The sequence below is a fragment of the Trematomus bernacchii genome, unplaced genomic scaffold, assembly GCF_902827165.1.
Source record: "Trematomus bernacchii unplaced genomic scaffold, fTreBer1.1, whole genome shotgun sequence".
Taxonomy (NCBI): domain Eukaryota; kingdom Metazoa; phylum Chordata; class Actinopteri; order Perciformes; family Nototheniidae; genus Trematomus; species Trematomus bernacchii.
The window spans coordinates 2738938-2761827 of record NW_022987571.1 but is presented as its reverse complement, the minus strand read 5'-3'; the positions used below and the strand labels follow the sequence as shown (position 1 = coordinate 2761827).

Sequence of the window (22890 nt, the reverse complement as noted above, 5' to 3'; positions counted from 1 at the left end):
ATGATGTTTTGTGAATACATGTCTGTTTAGATTCTGTTCCAATTGGTTCAGTGTGAGCATGCTTCAGGCAAACAAACCTGGCTCTTTTTCTCTCTGTCCCCATTGGCGTTGGTCACAGAGGGGGAGTGCCTCCACTCTCTCCTGGAGAATGTCTGGTGCACAGACAAAGCTCACACATCAACACCAAGTCCAAGTACAACCAGGGCTAAAACATTACACACATCTGTTTACATAAAAGAAAAAAGAAACTTTAAAGCTTTGGTGGATGCACTTTGTGTTACACTGACAGCTACATTATGTTAGCCACAGTTAACCGCACTTCTGTCGTCTAACTATCAAAACACATCATACACAACAGTGTAGTGTAGTGTAGTGGAGTAGGCTCCATATGAACACTTAATGTGACAGTTCAACATTCTTTAGCAATGAAGAATTATTTCAAAATTAGTTTTGTTAGTTTGGCCACTAGCTTGTACTTACTAAGAGAGGATAAATACAGTGGACGGATTAGAACCCAAAAAACCGTACTTTAAAGCTAACACAGGGAGAATACTTGCTAACCAAGCTTCAGAGCTAGCAGGGCCTCCTGTGTTAGCCTCTCTGTAACTCAAGGAGCTGCGGAAACTGTAGCTCCCATGCAGTTACTTTATCTGACTTAAGAGACAAGGAATATCTTTTCTGATGACGCAGGCTTCTGTTCAGGGTTCCTCTACTTCTGACTTGACACTCATACAGTGTGCACGTATATAAAGAAAATTATATATTTTCATCTATGGCTGCACAATTTAAATTGTATCAAAATCGCAATGTGCAAAGTGCAAAATCTTAATCACAGTAAACACAATATGTAAAAATACCACTCAATATTAATTATTGGGCAGCTTAAGAGAATTCCCTGGCTATGAAGAAATCCTGGTTTGGTACAGATCCTCATTGATCATTTTGATATATTATTCAATGATTATGTGAAAACATTTTTCGAAAAAGGTTATTCCCTCTAATATCGTTATAAAGTTATATAACAATGGCAATATCTATCAAAATAATGCGTCTTAATATTATTTTTGCCAGATTGTGCAGCCCTGTTCTGATGACATAATATTTACTTTGACAACAATCTATATCTCTTTATTAATAAGCTCTTCCTTGTGGCCTCTTCCCTGGTTTCTAAATATATTGTCACCGTGTAACCTGCCCTTGCTGTGATGTAGAGGAGTGTGTGAGCTACCTTGATCTCTGGAGTGGACTCTGGTCTGTGGCTCTTGGTGTGCTCCGCATGCTGACTCTCCCCCTTCCCCTCCGCCTTCCTGTGTGCAGAGCGGTGGCCTTTAAGTGTAGAGCCGTCACGGTGGTCGGAGCGCAGCAGGGGGGGCAGCATCGGAGAGGAAGTGGCATCCCCCGGAGACACCGGGGACATGACGGGGGCGCTGACCGGGCGAGAGGACTTATTGTCGGGAGTGGAGGCCATGGCTGAACAGGAGGGAGTGAGACAATGTGGTCACTTTAACAGAAGAATTATGCTCTGCAAATATGACGAAAAAAACGTTAACTCTGCCCATCACTTATGCTTGGCCCATTTTATCATGCTGTCTTCCTGTGGATTTATGAACGCAATTCTCTGATGCTGAGGACTTTTGTGTTTGAAGTCCATTTCTTCTTCATAAGTGTGAGTGCAAGAACCTTTCTGTCGGCTTTAATGATAAGGGAGGTAAGAGAGCAATGTCAAACAAATATCAAATAGCCAAAATATCCTCCATTATAAAAGTTGTGATACATTGTCAAGATATTGTTGTCATAGGCCTTGTAACTAATTCACCAGCACTTACTACGGTATGACTTGCTTGAAGTTAATTTATCTGCACTTTCCTTGTTGTTTGGAGTTCAAATCTCTATGGTTTCTGCCCATATTGTAAGTCGCTTTGGATAAAAACGTCAGCTAATATAAATGAAAGGTCATGTAATATGTAATGTAATGTAATAGAATCCGGAAAAAAACTGAAAAAGATGCCATGTGGACACAGGGTCTTTGTATATATCACAGTATATATCCGTAAACCAACATTGAAATAAGTTATACTAACTGGCCACCTGGGACCAACACACACAGACACACACACTCACACAGGGTACCTCCGTCCAGGCTGCGTGAGTTCCTCTTGCTGGAGGAGCGCTGGAACATGGGGGCCGGTCTGTCGATCAGGGAGCTGGCCTGGCGGGTCTGGGCCTGCGTGCGCCCGCTGTACCGGAACTTGGAGCCCAACGCCAGGAACTTCCTGGGCGTGGTGACCATCTCCGAGGAGGTCAGCCTGCACACCAACATCACATAATCATCCTCTAATCTGACTTTGGAATGAATGCAACCATACAAATACCTCAGGACAATTATTGATAAAATTGGAGCCGTGTGCAAAAGGGGCACCAGCGTTTGTTCTGTCTTAGGAAACTCTCCTATTTTAAACCATGATAATCATGTTTTATCATGCTTTTATTGAGTCAATTCTGTCTTTTTCTCTAATAGGCGCTTTCACACCAAGTACTTTGCCGTACTTAGTTCATGAGAACTTAGTTCATGAGAACTTAGTTCATCAGAACTCTTTAGTTCTGATGAACTAAGGAGCAGATCGCGTTCACACCGGAATAAGTCCCTGAGGGAGGATTAGGCAAATGAAGCCGCTGACGTCACTTCTTCTTCTTCTGCTTTGGGTTTACTGGCAGGCCGCAAACAACTTCACGGCGTATACTGCCACCCGGAGTCCCCGGCCGGAAGTCCCCAGAGTTGGGGACTGGCTTCCGAGTAAATCGCCAGAACGCCGACACATCCTCATCTCCACCGCTCCCACGTTTTATTTTGTGTTGCCATAAGTTAGTCTCTCTCCGTTGGTGCGCTGGGCTAATGCTAATAATGTTAATGCGAGCAAATAAAATGGTGGCTTCACAAAACTTTTTGGGGAGTTTTACGGGGCGTGGTTTGCAATCCCCCCAGCCAATCAGAAATGGGAACCTTTTTCTCCCACGAAAGTACCTGCTCTCTAGCAGGGACTGAAAAGGGGGTGAAAAGGTTCTCATGAACTAAATTCTAGTTCCAGATTTTTTTGGTGTGAACGCACATTTTCGGAACTATTGTTTCGGAACAAAGCGCCTATTGTCATCGTTTGGTCACCTGTCCTTAACAAGCAGAAACTCTCTCACTCAGATCATGAATTGGTCTAGGACTAGGTGAGCCACAGCTAAACCTGGAGACCCTGAACTTCAGGCCATTACAGCGGTTATCCAGCTCTATGTTAAATTATGACTCCCCCCCCCCCCTCTAAACACAGAATTCAAGCTCCTTCGAACAGGCCGGAGGTTAGTAGTCCCAAAGTGTAGAACTTAGCGTTTAAAAAAAAAGCTTTGTTCCAGCAGCAATCGCAGAAATTGACTAATTCACACAGTTGCTATGGTCACAATGACTATTTATTTATGTATTCATTAACTTTCTGGATTGCTCATGTTTATACTAGTGGTTTTTAAATGTTTTCAGATGTGACGGAGCAGGGGATAGTTTATTCGAGATTTGTCTTGTCGTCTGTGTTGTTTTGGAATGCATGTTGTTTTGGAATGTGTCATAATGGATCCCTTTTCTATTAACCTGCAAACCAAACCTACCTACGGTTCAAATATATAACCTGAACCTGAAATATGTTCTGCCTTACCCAATTTCCACAGTTAACCCTTGAAAGACTGGACAGCCATGAGAACAAACTTTCAGAACTCAGTCCCCTACCTGAAGAAGGTGTGATGTTCCACACACACTTTCCACAGCTTCTTGGCTGCCTTGTAAGTGGGCAGTTTGAACCCAATCGCACTCTCATACTGCTCCACCTGTTGGAACACAAACATGCTTAGAAGATGACTCATCAAATCAGATGTGAGTACTCATGGATGAGCTGCAGATGTTCTGAATATGTATTGATGTGATAACGCTGTGTACCTCGGATGGTCTAATTTTTATGAAGAAGCTGCTGCGTTTGTAGGACACCTTGAGGACTTTGGGCCAGGGGAACCGGTTGATCCTCAGCTTGTCTTTGTAGACCATCAGACCACTGGAGCAGACCCCCAGCATGATGTCAACCCCATCCAGATCCTGCAAGAGGCACAGGGAGGGTTCAGTTAGACTCTTTCAGCAAACCAACTACACAACCATTGGGATTCAGCCTCAAAGGGCCCCCCCCCTTTGAGGCTGAATCCCAATGGTTGTGTAGTTGATCCAGCTCCAGTTTCGAGAATGTTTTAACGTGTTTGTAGTATAAAAGCAAAACAAACCACCATATTTTGTGATAGTAAATGTAATTTTAGAATACGATCACACCTGACTAGTTTGATTCAGTTCAAAGACACTGTGTTGTGTTGCCTATTTGGTTCTGTGCAATAGGGCTGTTAAAGCTGTCCATCCAACTCTGGTACAGACCAAAGAATTGGACAGACACATTAAATCACTTTTCTTTTAGCAGGCCTTTTATCAAAAACAAGATGTGTATTAAACTTTGAAGATAGAAACTCAAACAAGGAAGAATCCTGCGAAGGAGATTAGCTCAGTACACAAATAATTGTATATAGTATATACTTTTTTATTAGCCAAGCTGCAGTGAAAACAGGTGGAGTTTCAGTCTGAGTTTCAAGATGTGTAGACTCTCTGCTGTCCTCATATTGTTGTGTCCCCTAAAGCTAATAATTGTATATATTCTGGATCACTTTGGTAAAGAAACTGGAGCTTCTGAGATTGACGTTTTTTAATTCACGAGCTCACGTCTCGACACCTTTGCTCCGGTAAAAGTGTCTGCTGGTCACAAGAAGACTTCCCTCTTTGCAGCATCCAGCATTAAGGTAATGTTTTTTGTTTGTCTTTATTTTACTGTTATTGACTTTGCTTAAAGTTATCTCACATGCTGTGCATGCTATTGTGTGTGTAACATTGTCCTATCTTTTGCCATTTAAACTGTGTGTTTGTTTAGTTTTCACTGTGGATTTGGAGATCAGAGATCCAAAAAAACCTGTCAAAATAAAGAAAGCCACTGTGGGCCTAATTAGTATTCAAATGTATTCAGATTTAAACAAAAATATTGTTTATTGTTTAGATACTCTATTGAAATCTGTCCTACTTTTGATATGTATACGATTACTTTTTATGTGTATCTTTTATTTTATTCTATTTGTATTTTCAAAATGTTCTCCATATTTTTAACTCGTGTAATATCTGTTAACTTCCTGCTGCTGTGACAAAATAATTTCCCAATGTGGGATGAATAAGGCATGTCTAATGTAATCTAATGTATCTAATGTAATCTAATGTATCTAATGTAATCTAATGTACTAATGATAATGATCACTTCTTGTACCTCCAGTGGTTGTGTTGTGATGCTCAGCATGGCTCACAGAGGGGCAGTATCGTCCCAGTTAGAGTCCTCCCTGTGTGTGGTTAAATCCCTGCTCTGACGTAAACAGATTGACCTGATTTCAGCTGTAAAACCTCACAAGTCACATGTCTTCCTGCTGTTCGGGCCAGGAGTGCATGCTTCTCTGATGCACGGCATTAAAAATACTAAAAGACGAAGCTGCAAACACATTATGTTCTCTGTTTTAAGCCCTTTTTTTTCATGGAGCGTTGGGAGGCTGAATCACAGTCACACCCAGATTAAGTGTTTTATTTGATCAATGAAGGAAACTTAAATCTAAAGTTACCATGGAATACAAAGATAACTTACAACTAGGCATTTATTCAGGATTAAGAGCAGCAGGTGGGGCTCGGACTCACCTTGGCCTGGTGGAGGTCCACTCCGTACATGGACAGCTTCTTGGCGTTCTCCAGGAACATCAGGTCTGCCTGGGCCGGACTCATCGACCTGCCCAACACCACAACAGCTTTAGTTACTGCGATATCAATATTGGCTCTGATTTGTTTAATTCACATTGACATTCCCGTTATCTTAAACAGGTCTAACTAATCAACCGGAGAAGCTCAGACTCAATTGAATCATTGTTAAATCATCACACATGTGAAAGGTACTGTAGACTCTGCATTTAACCCTCTAAGTACCAGTATATGCTCCGTACTTGGTCCCTTCCAGGACCTTAACCGACAACCCTCCAGTGTCCTCCAATGTCCACTTTATACATAATACATTCATTATTAGATGCAGTTAGTTCTGTTCAGTGTCTAGTCAGAAGTGAAATACATTTTTAAATGTGATGTCATTTTGTACATATTTCTATAACAAGTAGACACAACTTAACTTGTATTAAAATGTGTTGAGGTACTGTACCACATTTACATTATCTTACAGATATATTTACTAGTTGCCTTTAAATTTAAATGTACTTTCGAAGACTTTTCTTTGTTGCTGCTTACACTGCACTTTCATCCATGTATTCATACCTGTCTTATTCTAGTTTAGTTTGATTTATTTGTATTGGCTTTTAAAAACAGTTATAACATGTATGTAACCGTCTTCACTGTCTGTTGTTCATTTGTTCCACATTGTATTTTTGGTTCCTACCTTTTTATGTGTAACAACAATAGAGGCGGAACTAATCTGCGTTGTTTTGTGTTACACCTGTTTGTTTAATCGACGCACTTGCTAGTTGCAACTGCAGAGCAACGCAGGATGCTAAAGAAAAACTAAGGAAACTAAGGGAAAAATGCAGCTAAAGTGATCAGTCCCTCTAGGTGACTAGCAGCCTACGAGGTAAGTGTTTGTGCTGGTTGTTTGTGTAATTGTGTGTGGTTGAGCTGCAGGTTATGTGTGTGTATGTATGTATGCTATGCGCTAGCTTGTGCTACATGCTATTGTTAGCTTGTGCTACATGCTGTGTGGGAGGACTAGCTGGTTTCTCAAGAGACAATAGGGAACTCGCTGCCAGAGTGGTAGGAGTGTTGGAGTTTATTTTATTTGATCAGAACTGAAGAAATGATAAGGTTGGAACTGGATTTAAGTTGTACCTGGATTGAAAGAGACACTATATATTGTACTCTAGGTTTTCATTTGTCATATGATTTCATTGATGGTACAATTGTGTTTTTTCATTGAATTAGATATATTTTACCTGTGAAAAGGGAAAAGAAAAAGAGTTAACTCAGGATATTAAAGAGATTAAAATAGGAACAACCTATAAATAATACTTAGTAGACCGGTCTAAACTAAAATAGGCTATTTTATTTTATTCCTGTATGGATACCATTTACTAAGTCACAGAAATCAGAAAACAAGGGAAAGGTGAAATACTTACCTCTGATCATACTGCAGAAAATATTCATTGTGTCCTTGGGCAAGACACTTCACCTGAACTCGCTCCTGTGGGTATTGTCCACAGTAGATGACCATTACATGTATGTATGATCTGTATGTGTAATGTGTATTTGTAAAGCGCTTTGAGAGTCATTGATAAAGCGCTATAATAAATATAAGGATTATTATTATTATTGTCTATGTTTAATGTTTTGTCTATTTGTCTATTTCGTCAGTAAATTGCCGGCTGTTCTATTCAAACCACCTGGTCTCTGGTCTAATTACTTACCTGTCTATCCACTCTAGTAGAAACCAGAATCTTTCTAGTCAGATAGCATAGCCCAAGATAAGAAGTGTTACATACTCAAGAGAATTCATCCCTGCAAGCAGAGACCATATTCCCACACCAGAGACTGCAAAGGCATGGCCTCATCTTGAACACCTCGCAGATGAGATCGCTCCTCAGCAAAGCTGTGATATTGGCCTGCTTATCGGCTACAACTGTCCTCAAGCTCTCGTCCCAAGAGAAGTGGTGCCTGGTGAAGAACACCAGCCCTTTGCACAGAGAACAGATTTGGGCTGGAGTGTTGTCGGCTTTGGCAATCCCTGTCTCGACATTGGAGATATGATTGGAGTAAATCACCAGGTAACCGTGAAGCAAGTGATACCAGGTCTCCAGTCTTCAAACCTCCCAAGGGAAGTACACTACGTCTGTAGAACACAGATTAAGGAAGTCTCACCTGCAGATGTCATCGAGGTGCTGGAATCTGACTTTGTGGAAAGGGCTTCTGAAGATAACCCTGCAGATCAGGCCTCCAAAGGTCTCACAGCAACTTCAAGCCTCAAATTGGTTCACAGGCCCAGACCTACGTTGGCAGAAAGAGCTACCAAGTGGAGAAGTCAAAGTGGGAGAGATCGTGAGTAGTGACCCAGAGCTTAAGAAGGCCCAGGTTCATGATACCCAGGCAAACTAAGTAAAGTCGCTACTATATCACTTTCACAAGTTCTCAGACGGGTCAAGAGTGGTTAAAGCCTTTGCCAGACTCAAGCGCCTTGCAAAGGAAATTAAAGGTCTCCAGCCAAGTTCCTGTGAAGCCACAAGCTTAGAGGAGAGGAGAGAAGCAGAGCTGACAATAATCAAGATGGTTCAAGAAGCAACACTCTCTCAAGAAATAAAGTGCCTTCAGCAGCATAAGGAGTACCTCCTATAATCTCCAACAAAGACCAAAGTGGATCAAGGACCGCAGAAACGTCAAGGTAAATTACGTTGTCATTCTGCAAGACAACACTATACCACGTGGCCAATAGAGAACAGCAGTCCTAAAACCCGGAAGTAAACTCCTTCCGGTTCCTTCGTCACAAACGCAATGCAATTTCTGTGGTTGACACACATTTAAGAGACGGATCACGTTTTGTTCAGCCGGATAATATCCACATGTCTACCCTACTTCTATAATTTTCGAATCATAAACCTAGTCGCCAGAAGCAAAATGCTAACGTTATGCTATAAACGAACTACAGCAGGGTCGCTGCATCAACGTCACGCCAACTTAAGGTCCATATTCAAACATACAGATTCTAAATGGTACAAGTTGAAGCGTTTGTTTGAACAGTTTGCAGGGGGCAGGTACTTGCTTTCAAGCAGAACAGGGCAAACAAACTTAGCGGGAGTGTTTTACGTGTTCGGTGTAATGACGTAAAACGGCCTGGACAACTTCTGTAGTCCTATTCAGCCACTTGGTAACAACCATCATTTTTCAGACACGTAAACTCTTCAAAAATCACCAGCGGGGTAACTGCTGATGTATTTAATGTTGTAGAACAAAACGTGATCTGTCTCTTCAATTTGTGTCAAACACAGACCTTATTTACAGCTATTTTCCAAAATCCTATGGAGAAATTGCATTGCTTTTTGTCGAAGGAACCGGACGTGGTAAAAATGCTAACTTACTTCCGGGTTTTAGGACGCGTCACTGCGGTTCTCTATAGAAGCTGGCCAGGGTTGTGGAAGTGTACCCAGGAGGGGATGGAAGAGTGAGAAGGCTCAAGCTGCTTATCAGCGACTCTACTCTGGATGGAAAGGGAAAGCACCTCGCTAAACCTGTCTACCTCGAAAGGCCTATCCACAAGACGGTGTTGTTGTTGGAAGCAGGCTAAAACTCTGTACAGTTACTCTCACTCACACTCTGCACTTAAGTCTAAAATGAAATAGTTTGTTTTACATTAATGTTATAAAGAGCACATTGGTTTTCTAAAAATGTTTCTGAAAACAAACCAGGTGATTTGGTGGGAGTGTAACCGTCTTCACTTTCTGTTGTTCATTTGTTCCACATTGTATTTTTGGTTCCTACCTTTTTATGTGTAACAACAATAGAGGCGGAACTAATCTGCGTTGTTTTGTGTTACACCTGTTTGTTTAATCGACGCACTTGCTAGTTGCAACTGCAGAGCAACGCAGGATGCTAAAGAAAAACTAAGGAAACTAAGGGAAAAATGCAGCTAAAGTGATCAGTCCCTCTAGGTGACTAGCAGCCTACGAGGTAAGTGTTTGTGCTGGTTGTTTGTGTAATTGTGTGTGGTTGAGCTGCAGGTTATGTGTGTGTATGTATGTATGCTATGCGCTAGCTTGTGCTACATGCTATTGCTAGCTTGTGCTACATGCTGTGTGGGATGTGTGCCGTTTATTGTTTTATTTAGCAGCATTAACAGTGATGACATATGCAGATATTACATATTTATTTGTTGTTTACCTTTTATATTTGTCTGTCTTATAACCCAGTTCTCACGGGTTGGAATAGGTCCCACGAAATAAACCCCGTATTTTAAATCAAGACCTCAGTCTCGTGTCATTTACTGGAGGGAGCAACAATGTATTTAAATGTAATTTAATATGTTGCACTATGTATTAATGCTTTCAACTTCCCTCACCTTGCATTTGGACACCTTAGTTGCATTTTGCAGACGATATGTATGTCCTTTTGATGAAAAATGTAGAATACGGGGTACAACATTACTCTTTTACAAATCCGTTGACTTAGTTGATTAGGTAAGGAAAGTGTCCCTGAGTTCTGACCTATATGTGCGGTGCAGCTCCATCATCTTGTCCTCCAGCTCCTTGGTCTGACCCTGGGCCATCTTCAACTCCTTGGCGTAGTTGGGGGGGTGCACCTCGGGGTCAAACTCGCCCAGCTCCGACTGCAGGGCGTAGGATCCCAGCAGGGACAGCGTGACGAAGGAGCAGGGCAGGCGTCCCTGCAGGATGTCCTTCCTCAGCTGGAGACACAGGTAGTACCTGCAGCAGGGTCACATGATCTCAGTGGGGAGCTCTGAGTTCTGAATTATCTCTCATGTGAACACGCCCCTGTATTTGATTACAATATGTTTGATTCCTTCAGTGGTGCAGGGATGAACCGACCCTGATGCTAGCATAGTAAGGGCTCCCTCAACAAAAAGCTATGGGATTTTCCTTTGGATTTTAGAATTGAGCTGGTGTTGCTGTTGTGTTTCTATGGAGAGTAGGCAGAAGCGCCACCCTGGGTGTTTTTCATCGCTGCAAATTGTCCCAAAGTGCTGCGCTTAAAGTTCAAACTACTTTGACCTCAGTTACTGCAGACCTTTTGGCAACCAACCAGATGACAGCTTTGCTAAGCGGCGCAAGCTAGCAGGGGAGGAAACCATATAAATGAAATGTTAAGGCTGTTTTACCTAAAGGCAATAAAGGCTTTAAACAAATACATGCATGCTAAGCTAAAGGTCTCATTTAGTCACTTCTCAGCCAACACAGTTTTTAAGACACAGAGAAGCTTCAGACATTTATTGACAAGTGTAATGTTGTAAAACAACGCGTTAAAATCTCTTGTGTTAACCACAGACCTTATTTCAGGCATATAACCAAAAACATGTTTAAAAAAACTTCAAGACCAGGGAACCATGAGACAGATATTTCTGTGTATTCCAATCAGGCTAAAATCACTAATATGTTGCATAAATTACACATTTATTTTTGTAATGTTTGTCTCTGAGTTATTTTACTGATGATACTGTTGAAAACATGCACTCGACCACAGATTACCCTGTGCACTGTCTTCCTATCCTAACATTATCCTGTCATCTGGAGAATAATAATATATTATTTTATTCATCAGTTTGAGGTGTGCAGTACCTTGTTATGTCTTCAGATAGCTGGGCTGGGTCCGGTGGATAGAATTTCACATTGAAGTTGAAATTATAGGTGGCACCTAAGAAAGAAAATGAAGATGTGATCAAATATCTGTCAAGATAAAAGTAAGAACAGAAGGTTTGTTTGTGGTTGAGGTTCCACTCACCCGGTACCTGCCGGCGGATCTCCTTGGTAAGATCCATCCAGGTCTGATAAAAAAAATGAGGGATGGGGCATGAGGTTTGATATCATGGATCATGTTCAGTCCTTTCAAACTGAGGCAAATCTAACCATCAATGACATGTACATTAAAGAGTTGCCCTTTCTTTTCTTAATTCAATCATGAGGTGGGATTGTTTAACTTCTACTGGTTAAAATCCAGCTCACCCTGGTTGTGGCCGTCTCAGACACCACCAGTCCATAGTAGTCTTTCTCCAGCAGGTTGAGGTTGTCGCACACCTTCATGAACAGCTCCTGGCCTTTTGCATGTTTCTGAGACACATGAATACAGGAACAAGACACTGAGTGGGTAAAAAGGTACGAACTGAAGCAGAGCCACACGCAAACATTACAGAATCTGTCTGCTGGCTTCATGAAGTTGGTGGTGGTCCGTATTGAGCATTTCAAATGTTCCTCCAGGACCTCTAAAGAATATGATTACTACAAAGATGATGGTTTATCAGATTAGTGTTAAAGAAGACAGAATATTAGGCGTGAAATTAGTATTGGGTTTTGCACTGAGGTTAGTTGAAAGTTTGAGGAGAGATTTAAGACATTCCTCATTGGGTTTGGAGACGGGAAGTGAAGTAAAACCTAAAAAGATCATAGTGTTTGTTGTAAAAGGATCAGATGTTGTCTCTTCTCTGTAAACTGTTCTATTCTGTAGGCTAATACTTTACTCACAGAACAACACTTAGAAACTTTTCAAACTAACATTCTCTCCCATCCCTCTGGTGGTATGCACCCATGCAGACAGTTTTGGTTTAATTGGTCCAGATTTGGAGATATCAGTCTCTGAAATGTCTGCCTCCAACCATGTGAGGCTTTCACATCTCTGAAAATGCTTGCATGAACATTTTTGTCTCAAATGAGCCGAGGTTGAATAAAAGTAAACCTGGTGTAACAACTACTGCTCTATAACCTTTGTATTTTTTTACGTTTTAATGTTTGTAACTTTGTCTTACTTGATAAAACTTGGTAATTAGTCTACTTTTTTTGTTAGAAATGTATAGTAGGGGTCCCCAGCACATATAAACTGCCGGATGCTAACTCACATGTTTGGCAATTTGCACAAATAGCATAAGTTGCATTAATTAGCATATGCAGACAATTGTTTAAAAATGGCTTGGCCGAGTTGGACAATTTTGGTGTGGTTTTTTAGGTATATTGAGGATGTTGAATCCATTTCTGACATTTTACGGTAATTTTCTTTCGAGTTTTGAGTCGACTAAAACTTTCAAATGGACCCAAAATACAAACATGGCCACTTTCTGGTTAAAACTGCCTTTTTTTCCCTGAAATTGTCAGAATAATTGTCAATAACCTCCAAAACTGTCCAAATCGGCGAAGCATTTTTTAAACTTTTGTCTGCATATGCTATAATGGTAATTAATGCAACTTATACCAATTGTGCAAATTGCCCATCATATGCAAGCTAGCATCCGGCAGTTCTATGTGCTGGAGACCCTACTATACATTTCTAACATAGAACTTCATGTTACTCCACATGTCCAGGTTCACAGCAGGACTCTATGAGCTGGCACACAGACTGAAGCCCCAACACTTTCATCAAAAGCATGTGGCTGCATACAATTCAATCATTTTGGCAGATGAAATGTAGTCTGATAGAATAAAACGATGCTCTTACGTCCAGCTCACACTCGTACAGAGCGTCGTCCAGCAGGTTGACTTTGATCTGCATGGTCCTGGGTCTGTGAGGAGCTTTGGCAGCTTCGGCATGCTCTTCGGCGGTCTTCTCCTCCTCGTCTTTCTTACTGCCTCCTTCAGGCCCACGCTCCTGCTCCTCCTTCTCCTCCACCTTCTCCTCCGTCTTCTCCTTCTCCTCCTTCTCCAGCGCAGCCTCCTCTTCTTTCTCCTTGTTGTTCTCTTTGTCCTTTCCACCCTCTTCCTCCTCGGCCTCTTTCTTCTCTACCTGCGCAGCCTGACAGACAGTACAGGGTACACTCTGTTCATAATGAGCCTTTGATGAAACATGAGTGTTTTACTAAAGACATCAAGCAAGGTCAACTGTGTGCCTTCATGGTAATGTTTAGAATCTCGCTGCTATGATCAATTCTTCAACGGATACCTATATTTCATCCATAAATGTTGTCACATTTTGAAAATACCACTTTTATTAAATGAATAATGATTTGTTTCGAGCCTTAACCCAATACTTCTTTGTGTGGGGATGTAGTGGGTGGGAGGCTCACACACACAGCAGGAATCAGATCAACGCTACAACAGCACAACACATGATGCTTCATTTCCTTGTAATTTCAGCTGCTGTTACCATGGGGAACAGACCCTGTAGAGACGGTTACAGACAGCTCACTGACGTAGTGACGCTGAGGACTACGATTACTAACGCACCACCTTCCATGGTTGTAGTCCATCTCTAATCATCTCTTTAGACGGGTCTCATTTAAACACACAGGTCTGGGGAACAGGACATTATCTCATTATCAATACAAATATGCATGCCACAGAATACTAATAAATGCAAATAGTTCTAATGTATTAGTGTGTTTCATATGTCTCAAGAATCTTAAAAAGCAGTTTTCAAATGCTGAAATAGGAGAACTTAAAATTCTACATTGGAGTTATTCATTTGTTGCCAGAAGAATCACATTGTTTGACTCCCTTCTTCACAGGGAGTGTGTGGAGGTGATAAAGTCTATGAATATTTGATATGAGTTTACAGTTATTTACAGTTCCTTCTCTGCATCGAGGAGCGGTATTGGGTTTGGAGTTATTTCATTAACACTTCTATCTTCTTCACAGATTGTTTGCTTATACGCCCCCTGGACTGTCAGAGAGTCCTGCAACAAACCATGCGTTCCCAGTAATAGTGGTGAAGTGAAAATGTATTTTTGTAGGCTGAATTAACACCTTTTTTATGATTTCGGAAGTGTAAATGCAATCATTAGAAATTAAAAATGTTTAGATTAGGGAAAAAACAAACTACATCACGGTCACATAACTTGTGTTTGGTCGTTTAGTCTCATTTAGCCACTTGTTGGCAACCGCTATTTTCATGACACATTGAAGCTTCAGACATTCATCAGTGGGATATTTACTGACATATTTTATGTCATCGAACAAAACATTAAAATCTCTTCAGCTTGTCTTAAGCACAGATTTGATTTTAGGTATGTAACCAAAAAAACATAAAAATGCTAACTAATTTACGGGCTTTCTGACTCATTTCTGATTCCTGCAACAGAACTCACTGCTTCATCGTGTGTTCAGGTTCTCCCCTCTATAAGCATTAACAATTTTCACATACTGTAATACTACTACTTCTACTATACTGTATATTTAAAAAAACGTTATGTATATAGTACTCTATGTATATATGTTTAGTAGATTGGTATATTAGAGTGTATTCTAATTTATTCTGAAAATGATATAGAGATACTTCTACTTCTAATCTTTATTTTATTTGTATTTTTATTCTATTTTTTAAAGACATTTTGTAATTCTTGTAAATTGACTGTCAAAATGCTGCTTCGATTAAACAATTTAGCAACTTTGGATCATTAAATATATATCTATCTATTTATTTATCCATCTATCAGACTATGCGTTTGTCTCGTAGCTCCTTCACAATGTGTGGGAGTTCCGCACGAGTACACAACATGCTGAAGATGTGGGATTAAAAGATACAATGTAAAAGACTTAAAGTCATCAGTGTGTAAATAATACGAGTTAGTGATCAAACACAGGTGTGTGTGCAGCTGACCTGAGCATCGGCGCTGCTCATGGAGTGGCGGTCCGGGGCCCCCTCCCCCTCCGTCCTCAGCTCAGGCTCGGGGTCAGCGATGGGGGCTTTGGCTTCCTTCTCCTCCTTGTCCTCCTTCTCTCCCGCCTCACTGTCACACTGCGAGCGCCTCTTCAGGATGGAGGAGAAGAGGCGGGAGAGGCCGCGGCCGGCAGAGTTGCGGTTGCGAGGCCGGAGCTGCTCCTCCTCCGGGGGGGGAGACCCTGCTTCCTGCCCGGCTTCCTCCTGTTGCCTCGGCTTCTTCTGGTGACTCTCTGCCTCGTCTGTTGTCATGGCAACAGCTGGGGAGACAAAATCAAGTTAAAAAATAATAACAACAGAAACAGGCCTCTTAAAATCCAGATCAGAAGAGATCATGTCAATCCAAGGTGAAAACAAGGTCAAATTAAAGTCTGGAAGCTTTTTAACAGGGTGTCACATTTCAGAAAACGTTTCTTGGGTTTCATTTAGGTTACTTTTTTTAAGACACTCTACACATGGATAGAAGGAACCAGGAATATTTTTAGGGGGGTTCAGCCTCTTGCTTTTCAAGCCTCTAATCATACATTTAAAGAGGCCCTATAATTTTTTTTGGGAGGGGGTCCCTTTCCTGTAGTGTGTTCAATAGGTTTTTATGCATTTAAATGGTCTGCAAAGGCTACAATCCCTGTGTTCCCTCCAGAGGGAGTTTTTCTCCCACACTCCCCCCCGGGTTAGTAAGCAAAAAAAAGTATATATTGATAGAATAGGTAGAGTTATGACCTGTTGAACAGAACACAGTATGCAAACTGTCATACAGGAGGGTATGTTGAAGCATATGGGATGTAATACTTTGTTTTGTTATGTCGAACTAAATTGGTTTCAAGAAACATGTACATTTAAACTGGTATAGTATCAAGTACTTAATTTCGGCTACGGAAAATGAAGTACTGAGATCAAACACTGCACGGATATTATTTTGCAGTGAAGCTCGGAGGTAAAGGAACACCTTTATGGTGGAGAGGGACTTTGGTTCCTCAGTATCGAGCAGACAAGTTTCAATCAGCTGGAGCCCCCCTGCAGGCAGCCAATCAGACAGTCCCTTACTGACTGTAGTTCACAATCCTCTCTGAAAGATCCTGCAGGTGGCTCTGTATTAAACAAACAGCCAAACATGATTGCAGCAGGGCTTGTGTTACAATTTTTTTTTATTTGTCATATGTTAAAAAAAAAATGCCATTATTGAAAAAGAAAATATAAATATAGTCATTTCATTTCATTTCAAAGCTTTATTTAACCAGATTGGTCCCATTGAGATCATAGATCTCTTTTTCAAGGGAGACCTGAAAAAGTAATAAAATACTGAGTAAAAAGAGTACAATTGCCTTCATCCTAAGTTATTTCACACATGCTTTATCACTCTATTGCCAAATATAACTGCCGTATAACTTATATTTGGTACTAATAAAGTGGTGCAGGAATGAATCCCAAAACCAGGAAATGAGTCAGCATTTTATGTTCTCTCAGCTCGAAGTCAATTGTGTTTGGTATTTTACGTAAAACTAATAGATCTGGGTTTAAAACAAGCTGAAGAGATTTCCACACTTTGTTCAATACATCAGAATGTCTGGAGTGTCAAAAAAAACCTACAGTTGCTTAAAAGTGACTAAATTAGTTTTCCAAAGATCTTATTTTCTACAATATTCTGAAATCCAGTGTGAAAATCTCATTGCTTCTTGCCGAGGGAGCCCTTTCGATACTAACCCGGTCGGTTTGTGAAAAAACATCATCCCTGCCCGCCCCACTTGGAAGGCTGGAATTATAATCTGTGTGACAAAAACACACATCCTCTCGTCTGGCTGACAACCCTTGATCAGTGTCTTTGGGTTAATGCCGTCTCGCAACCAAGCTTTCGCCCCTTATCTCTTATCAACACAAATAAAAAAATAATATGCAAAGCCCTTACATTAATCGAAACAGTGATCTGATTTGTTATCCAATCAGACCAAACAGGCTTCATTAAAGGAAGACACTTATCCAATAAGTAGGGATGCTCCGATCACCTATTTTGGGGCCGATCGCCAATCACCGGAATCAGTATCGGCCGATACCGATCGCCGATCCGATCAAGTGGGCGGGGCCTATGGGGATCTTCCATTTAAAGTGATGTTTAAAACTCAGTTAATGGGGCTCATTCACTGGAGCTTCCACAAACAACAACCAACATAATTATTACATTCAAATGAAGTACATTATTCAAGTTTACATTAACTTTGGATAATAACACGGGAGAAATGAGCGGAAGCGCTCTCTTTTCCTCTCTCCCTCCCCTGACAGCCCGTCAGTATCTCATGCAGCTCGCTGATCCAGTAATGAGTGACCCGACAGCAGAGTTGGGTGTAGCGCGTTACAAAGTAACTGTAATAATATTACTTTTGTCGGTAACGGAGTAGTGTAACGCGTTACTTTTATAATTCAGTAATCACACCATAGACGGACCACTTTTGGTCAAAATGTCCTCTCCGTTAAAGGCAGCTCATTCTGGATAGCCTCCCAACTGAGATACGGGATTGTCCCACTCTCAATAGCGTCAAAGGTCAACTCAAAGAATGGTTGAGAAACAAACAGACGTGCAATCACCGCTAAATGCACTTTAACACAGGGGTATCTCCTCTTGCACTTCATGTAGCACTTGTATCTTCTCTTGCACTTTATATGTCGTAGCTGCTACATTGTACTGCCATGTGGTAAATACTTGTGTACATGCTGCTCTTGCTCTTTTGCACTTTTTGCATATCATGTATTTTGTTTTTGCTGTGTTTGTAAAATGTAATTTTCTTAAATGTTTAATGTAAGGGACTGCGGATGGAGATTAGCTCAAAGCTAAATCTGGCACTGTTACGCTTGATACATTTGACTGTTTTAAGTGTTCATTACTGTGCATTGTCCCTGCCAAATAAACGATTAAATAAATAAACACTACAGTTACTAACATTGCCCCGACACGCGTTACTCCGTTACTTTTATAAAATCAGTCATAATCACACTGACAGACAAGTGGGGTTTCCACCGCAGGTTTATATGTACGTAATCTGCCGGACTTGCGCGTCCACATCTCCACGTGCAGTGCTGCATAAACATGGCTGAGTCAGCGATAACTTTCGAGGGGTGGAGGTATGCCCATTATTTTGAGTTCGTCCGAAGAATAGACAGGAATGTGACGGTGAGGTGCAAACTGTGTCCAGGCCAGAAGCTGTTATCCACTGCTGTAAACACCACGTCAAACCTCAACAAACACCTGCAAAGAACACATGCTAAGCTGTCTTGCAAGCTTGTTGTGGTAGGCTGGTAGCCTATTTTATTAAAGAGCATATAAAAAGAAAGACTTGTGTTATGTCTTCCTTATTGCAATAGTAATTGGGGGTGCAAGTGGAGTCTCGCAGAGGCAAAACTATGGCGCGCTTACACTGTAGGTGCGCCGCAGTCTGCGTGATCTGCCTGTAGGGAGGGGCGGGCCGGCCCTGCGAGTAAAGTAACGAGTAAAGTAACGAGTTACTTTATGTAGAGAGTAACGAAGTAGTGTAATATATTACTTTTTTTTTTTTTTTAAAGTAAAATAATATATTACTTTTATAACTAGTTTAGCTTGTTCCAGAGGTAGATAAAATAGCTAAGTGTGTTAGGTCTAACTCTTACCCCTAGATTCCACCGGGTCCGTCTGCGCCGCGTTGCGGTTTTGGTCCGGCCTCCTCCGGCGTCATACCCTACCAGGCACGTTTCAGAAGCGGAGCGTCTTGCCTGCCGGCTCGCAGTTTTTGTTGATTTGGGCATATTTCCTGGACAGGCTACTTTGTACAGACAAAGTTAATAATAACTGTAATATTCCAGTTATAAAACACCAAATTGCCTACACCTGGGACAGTTAATTGTGTATTATTGCGATTATATATATGCCACTGTTATTAATGACACTTCACTTTGCACTAAGGTGTGTCTGCTGCTGAGCCTACCTATTGTTATTATATTGTTATTATATATATATATATGTTTTGATACTGACACTTTATTTGATATTGAAAATGTTAACTTCTATTTACATGCATACATGTTTCATTACATTTCATGATGTAACTAAGCTTGCTTATTTCTCCTCTGACACTTTATCTTTACAGTGACCTGTGTAGCATCCTATACATCACATGTAAGTGATTATTCTGATACCATCAGGTTTCATGGGTTATAAACTGGCGAAGCTTTATTTATTGTGGCTTTCAAAAAGATAATTTCATTGTATTTCAAAATGGCGTCCAACACAAGCACTATTTATTTATAGAAAGAGAAATGGTTAAGTTTGTTATTACCAGTGTTGTGAGTTCAATATTTTTAATTAATTATAGTAAGGGAACATCTTAGGAGTTAGTGTAGTGAGTTTCAGAGCAGTGTAATAATTATTTGACCTAAAACTAAATGTTTTTATGAACATGGGGATTTGCTAACTTTTGATTTCCCCCATTTTACACGACACAAATGGAGGCCACTATGGGCCACAACTAACATGTAGGTTTCTGTAGGGTTCATGGCAGACGGATGCAGTTGCTCTCAGGAGGATATATAATAAAGGTGTGTTAGCTGCTGAGCCTATTTAGTGTGCATACGACACACCTGGCACAGTTTATTCATTTCACACGTAGCGTAGCGCGTGCATGTCGTCGTCCAATCCTTTTGTCAATCCTTCTTAACCGCCTTCGCTTCCGAATCAGCATTGCTATTGCATTTGACTGGTCGACGATCTGTATTTGTGTTTGCTTAAAAAACTCAGACGAAGCTCATGTCTGAGGTCGGAAGGTAAACAGACGCCTCATATACAGCAAGTGGGTGCGGGAGGTTTTTCTTCTTCTTTTTCTCTTGTTTTTTTGGCGGATTGCAACTTTAAGGTGCATACCGCCACCTACTGTACTCGCCGTGAAGTTGTTTGCGGCCTACCAGTAAACCCAAAGCAGAAGAAGAAGAAGTGACGTCAGCGGTTCATTTGCCTAATCCACCCCCAGGAACTCATTTTGGTGTGAACGCGATCTGCTTTAGTTCATCAGAACTAAAAGAGTTCTCATGAACTGAGTTCTCATGAACTATTGTGGGAAAAGTACTTGGTGTGAACGTGCCTTTAGTCTCACTAAAACCAGAAAAAGCTTTTGATCAGGTAAATTGGAAAACTAAAACAATATGCTTTGGGGGAATTTACCGGGGGAGGATTTTATACACATCACTCATACTCATCACATTTAACATTTGACCACCCCTCCCCCAACCTCTGCTTTCTTGGAGAGATTTCCAACATAAATCTAAACAAGACATCCAATAAAATACTTAAAATACTTTCCATAACCCTAATCATGGCCAAGAAAACTAACCTCATGAACATGGAACTTAAGACACAAAATAACTGTTTGCCTGCACCACCCTCATCAAACATGCACTCCATCTCTCCATCTGTCATCATACTATAATACCTACACATTTTAAGTGTAACATACAACACTTATTGGCATCACACACCCAACAAACATACTCTTCAGTTGTTATGTAATCACCTAATCACTATGTGGCCATATGAGAGCTTTTAACACATTACAAATGTAATTTAAAATGTTAAATACTCCATTGCAAGCAAAAGTACTGCAAGTTATTACAAATAAATTGAAATATTCAAAAGGAAAAACACAACATTTTCACATTTGAGGAGGTGGAACTGTGAAAGGTTTCTTATGCAAATCATTTGAATACAATGAGCCAAACTGCTACCAATTAATTAAAGTGGACCTATCATGCTATATTTGAATAATATAGTATAGGACCATACCTATATAAGGCATATTTATACTTTTTTTTTTTCAAAATACCAAACAGATCATGCATTTTAGCCATGCCTCATTTTGCTCAATTTGACATTTTTTAGCTCTGTTTTTGCAAGGGCAGATTCTGTGAGAACAGCACCATCTACTGGCCTGGCATATGTACTACAGCGTCTCCAGCGCTTTCGAACGGCAATGGCCGTGGCTGTCTCCTCCTGATTGGTGGAGTTGGCCCAATAGCCGTAGCGCCACCGTCCTGACGTCAGGACAGTGTTCAAATCTGGATCAGTTTTTATCAGATCCGTTGCAGCCCCTTTTTTAGAGATTTGGGTATGGAGGAAAATAGAGAGGGTTGTGTTTTCTGACACTTGGTGAGTTCCCTGGAACACCGGGGACACATATTCATGTATAAAAGACGTACAAAAGTGCATTTTGCATGATAGGTCCCCTTTAAATTAAATCTGTCTTCCCACTACCCAAAAGTGGCACAGAAACAAAATACTTGAGAAAAGTCCAAGTAGCTCAAATTTGAAAAATAAAAAAGTAAGAGGCTAAACTAATATTAGAATGATTATCAGACTGTTCATACTGATGACTCAGTTTACATGCAGTATTTTACGGTTGTAGCTGAGTGACCCGTTTCAAATGCGGCTCTGATGAAAGTTCAATAAGGTGCTTCTCAATTTTATTGGTAATTCAAATTTATTTATAGGAAAAGCTGCCTTTCACTCAGCAGATTCAGACAGCAGCCTATATACCAGGGGTGGGCAAACTTTTTGGCTCGGGGGCCACTATGAGTTTTAAATTTGACAGACGGGCCGGGCCAGTAGCAGATCGGTAAAAAAATATTTAGCTGTCCACTCCTCATTAAACACTCGGCACTCAATGTTGACTTTTCTTTTCTTTGGTCCACTCATTGTTACAGATGCAGGTTCAAAGGTGAATTAGGTTCAAAGGTGAATTATTGCATCATTGCGTAATCGTTTGCCTCATGACGTAACCGTTTACGTGCCTTCTAATGACCCACACAGCGTTTTACGTTGCTGATTTTCTCCGCAACACCGCTCACAACAACATCAATAGAGGACTGCGTCGGGTAGTTTTTAATCATACAAAACCAGATTAAATTAAAGAACTACTTCTCCAACCTTATACCTTTCTCCAGAGTGCCGTAGTTTGTATTTGTTTATTAATGTGGTTCAGCTGCATTACTGCCTGCTGCAGTGCTGCTCGTCTACCAGAGTTTATTCTCCCGTTAACTCGCGGCAGCTGTAAAGTTTTCATTGTCTGACTGTCACACAAGCAGCTGATAAATATCCCCCATCCCCATCAGTGAATGTGTTTTAGTCTGAAAGCTGTTTGGCATCACAACGCTGTTATGAAAGTGTCTCTGGCATTCTACAGGTGATGTTAGCTAATCAGACTATCTTGACTACTTGTTGCTATCATATTGTGGCATAAGCCGTTTTCTACACGCATATTTTACCGGCGTAGTTTTTGTCATGATTTTACTTGTGATGTTCACATGTAGCCCATGTATTGATTCCATCCAATAGCTGCAATAATACAAAACAAAAGGAAAACGTCTGCCTCTTCACAATGGTCAATAACAGTGAACGGATGGTCATTAAAGTATGGTAAAATAAACAGAATCACACG

The 22890-nt window shown here is 40.8% G+C and overlaps 1 protein-coding gene across 4 annotated transcripts in view; it reads right to left on the bottom strand.

Annotated features, from left to right (window-relative positions):
- The window catches only part of epb41a (erythrocyte membrane protein band 4.1a), a 98921-nt gene that overhangs the window by 53300 nt on the left and 22731 nt on the right, over positions 1 to 22890 (bottom strand). For 2 of the 4 annotated variants that reach the window (XM_034126259.1, XM_034126262.1), the window contains exons 2-13: positions 15386 to 15705; positions 13289 to 13582; positions 11809 to 11913; positions 11588 to 11630; positions 11425 to 11500; positions 10336 to 10554; positions 5792 to 5879; positions 3971 to 4123; positions 3764 to 3861; positions 2131 to 2306; positions 1229 to 1470; positions 78 to 152 (exon numbers count right to left, since the gene is read on the bottom strand). In XM_034126259.1, the coding sequence (XP_033982150.1) occupies positions 78 to 152; positions 1229 to 1470; positions 2131 to 2306; positions 3764 to 3861; positions 3971 to 4123; positions 5792 to 5879; positions 10336 to 10554; positions 11425 to 11500; positions 11588 to 11630; positions 11809 to 11913; positions 13289 to 13582; positions 15386 to 15697 (1881 nt within the window). In that variant the 5' untranslated portion in view covers positions 15698 to 15705. Of the gene's footprint in view, positions 1 to 77; positions 153 to 1228; positions 1471 to 2121; positions 2307 to 3763; positions 3862 to 3970; positions 4124 to 5791; positions 5880 to 10335; positions 10555 to 11424; positions 11501 to 11587; positions 11631 to 11808; positions 11914 to 13288; positions 13583 to 15385; positions 15706 to 22890 lie in introns of all 4 variants that reach the window. The other 2 variants (XM_034126260.1, XM_034126261.1) reach the window with 2 other exon arrangements.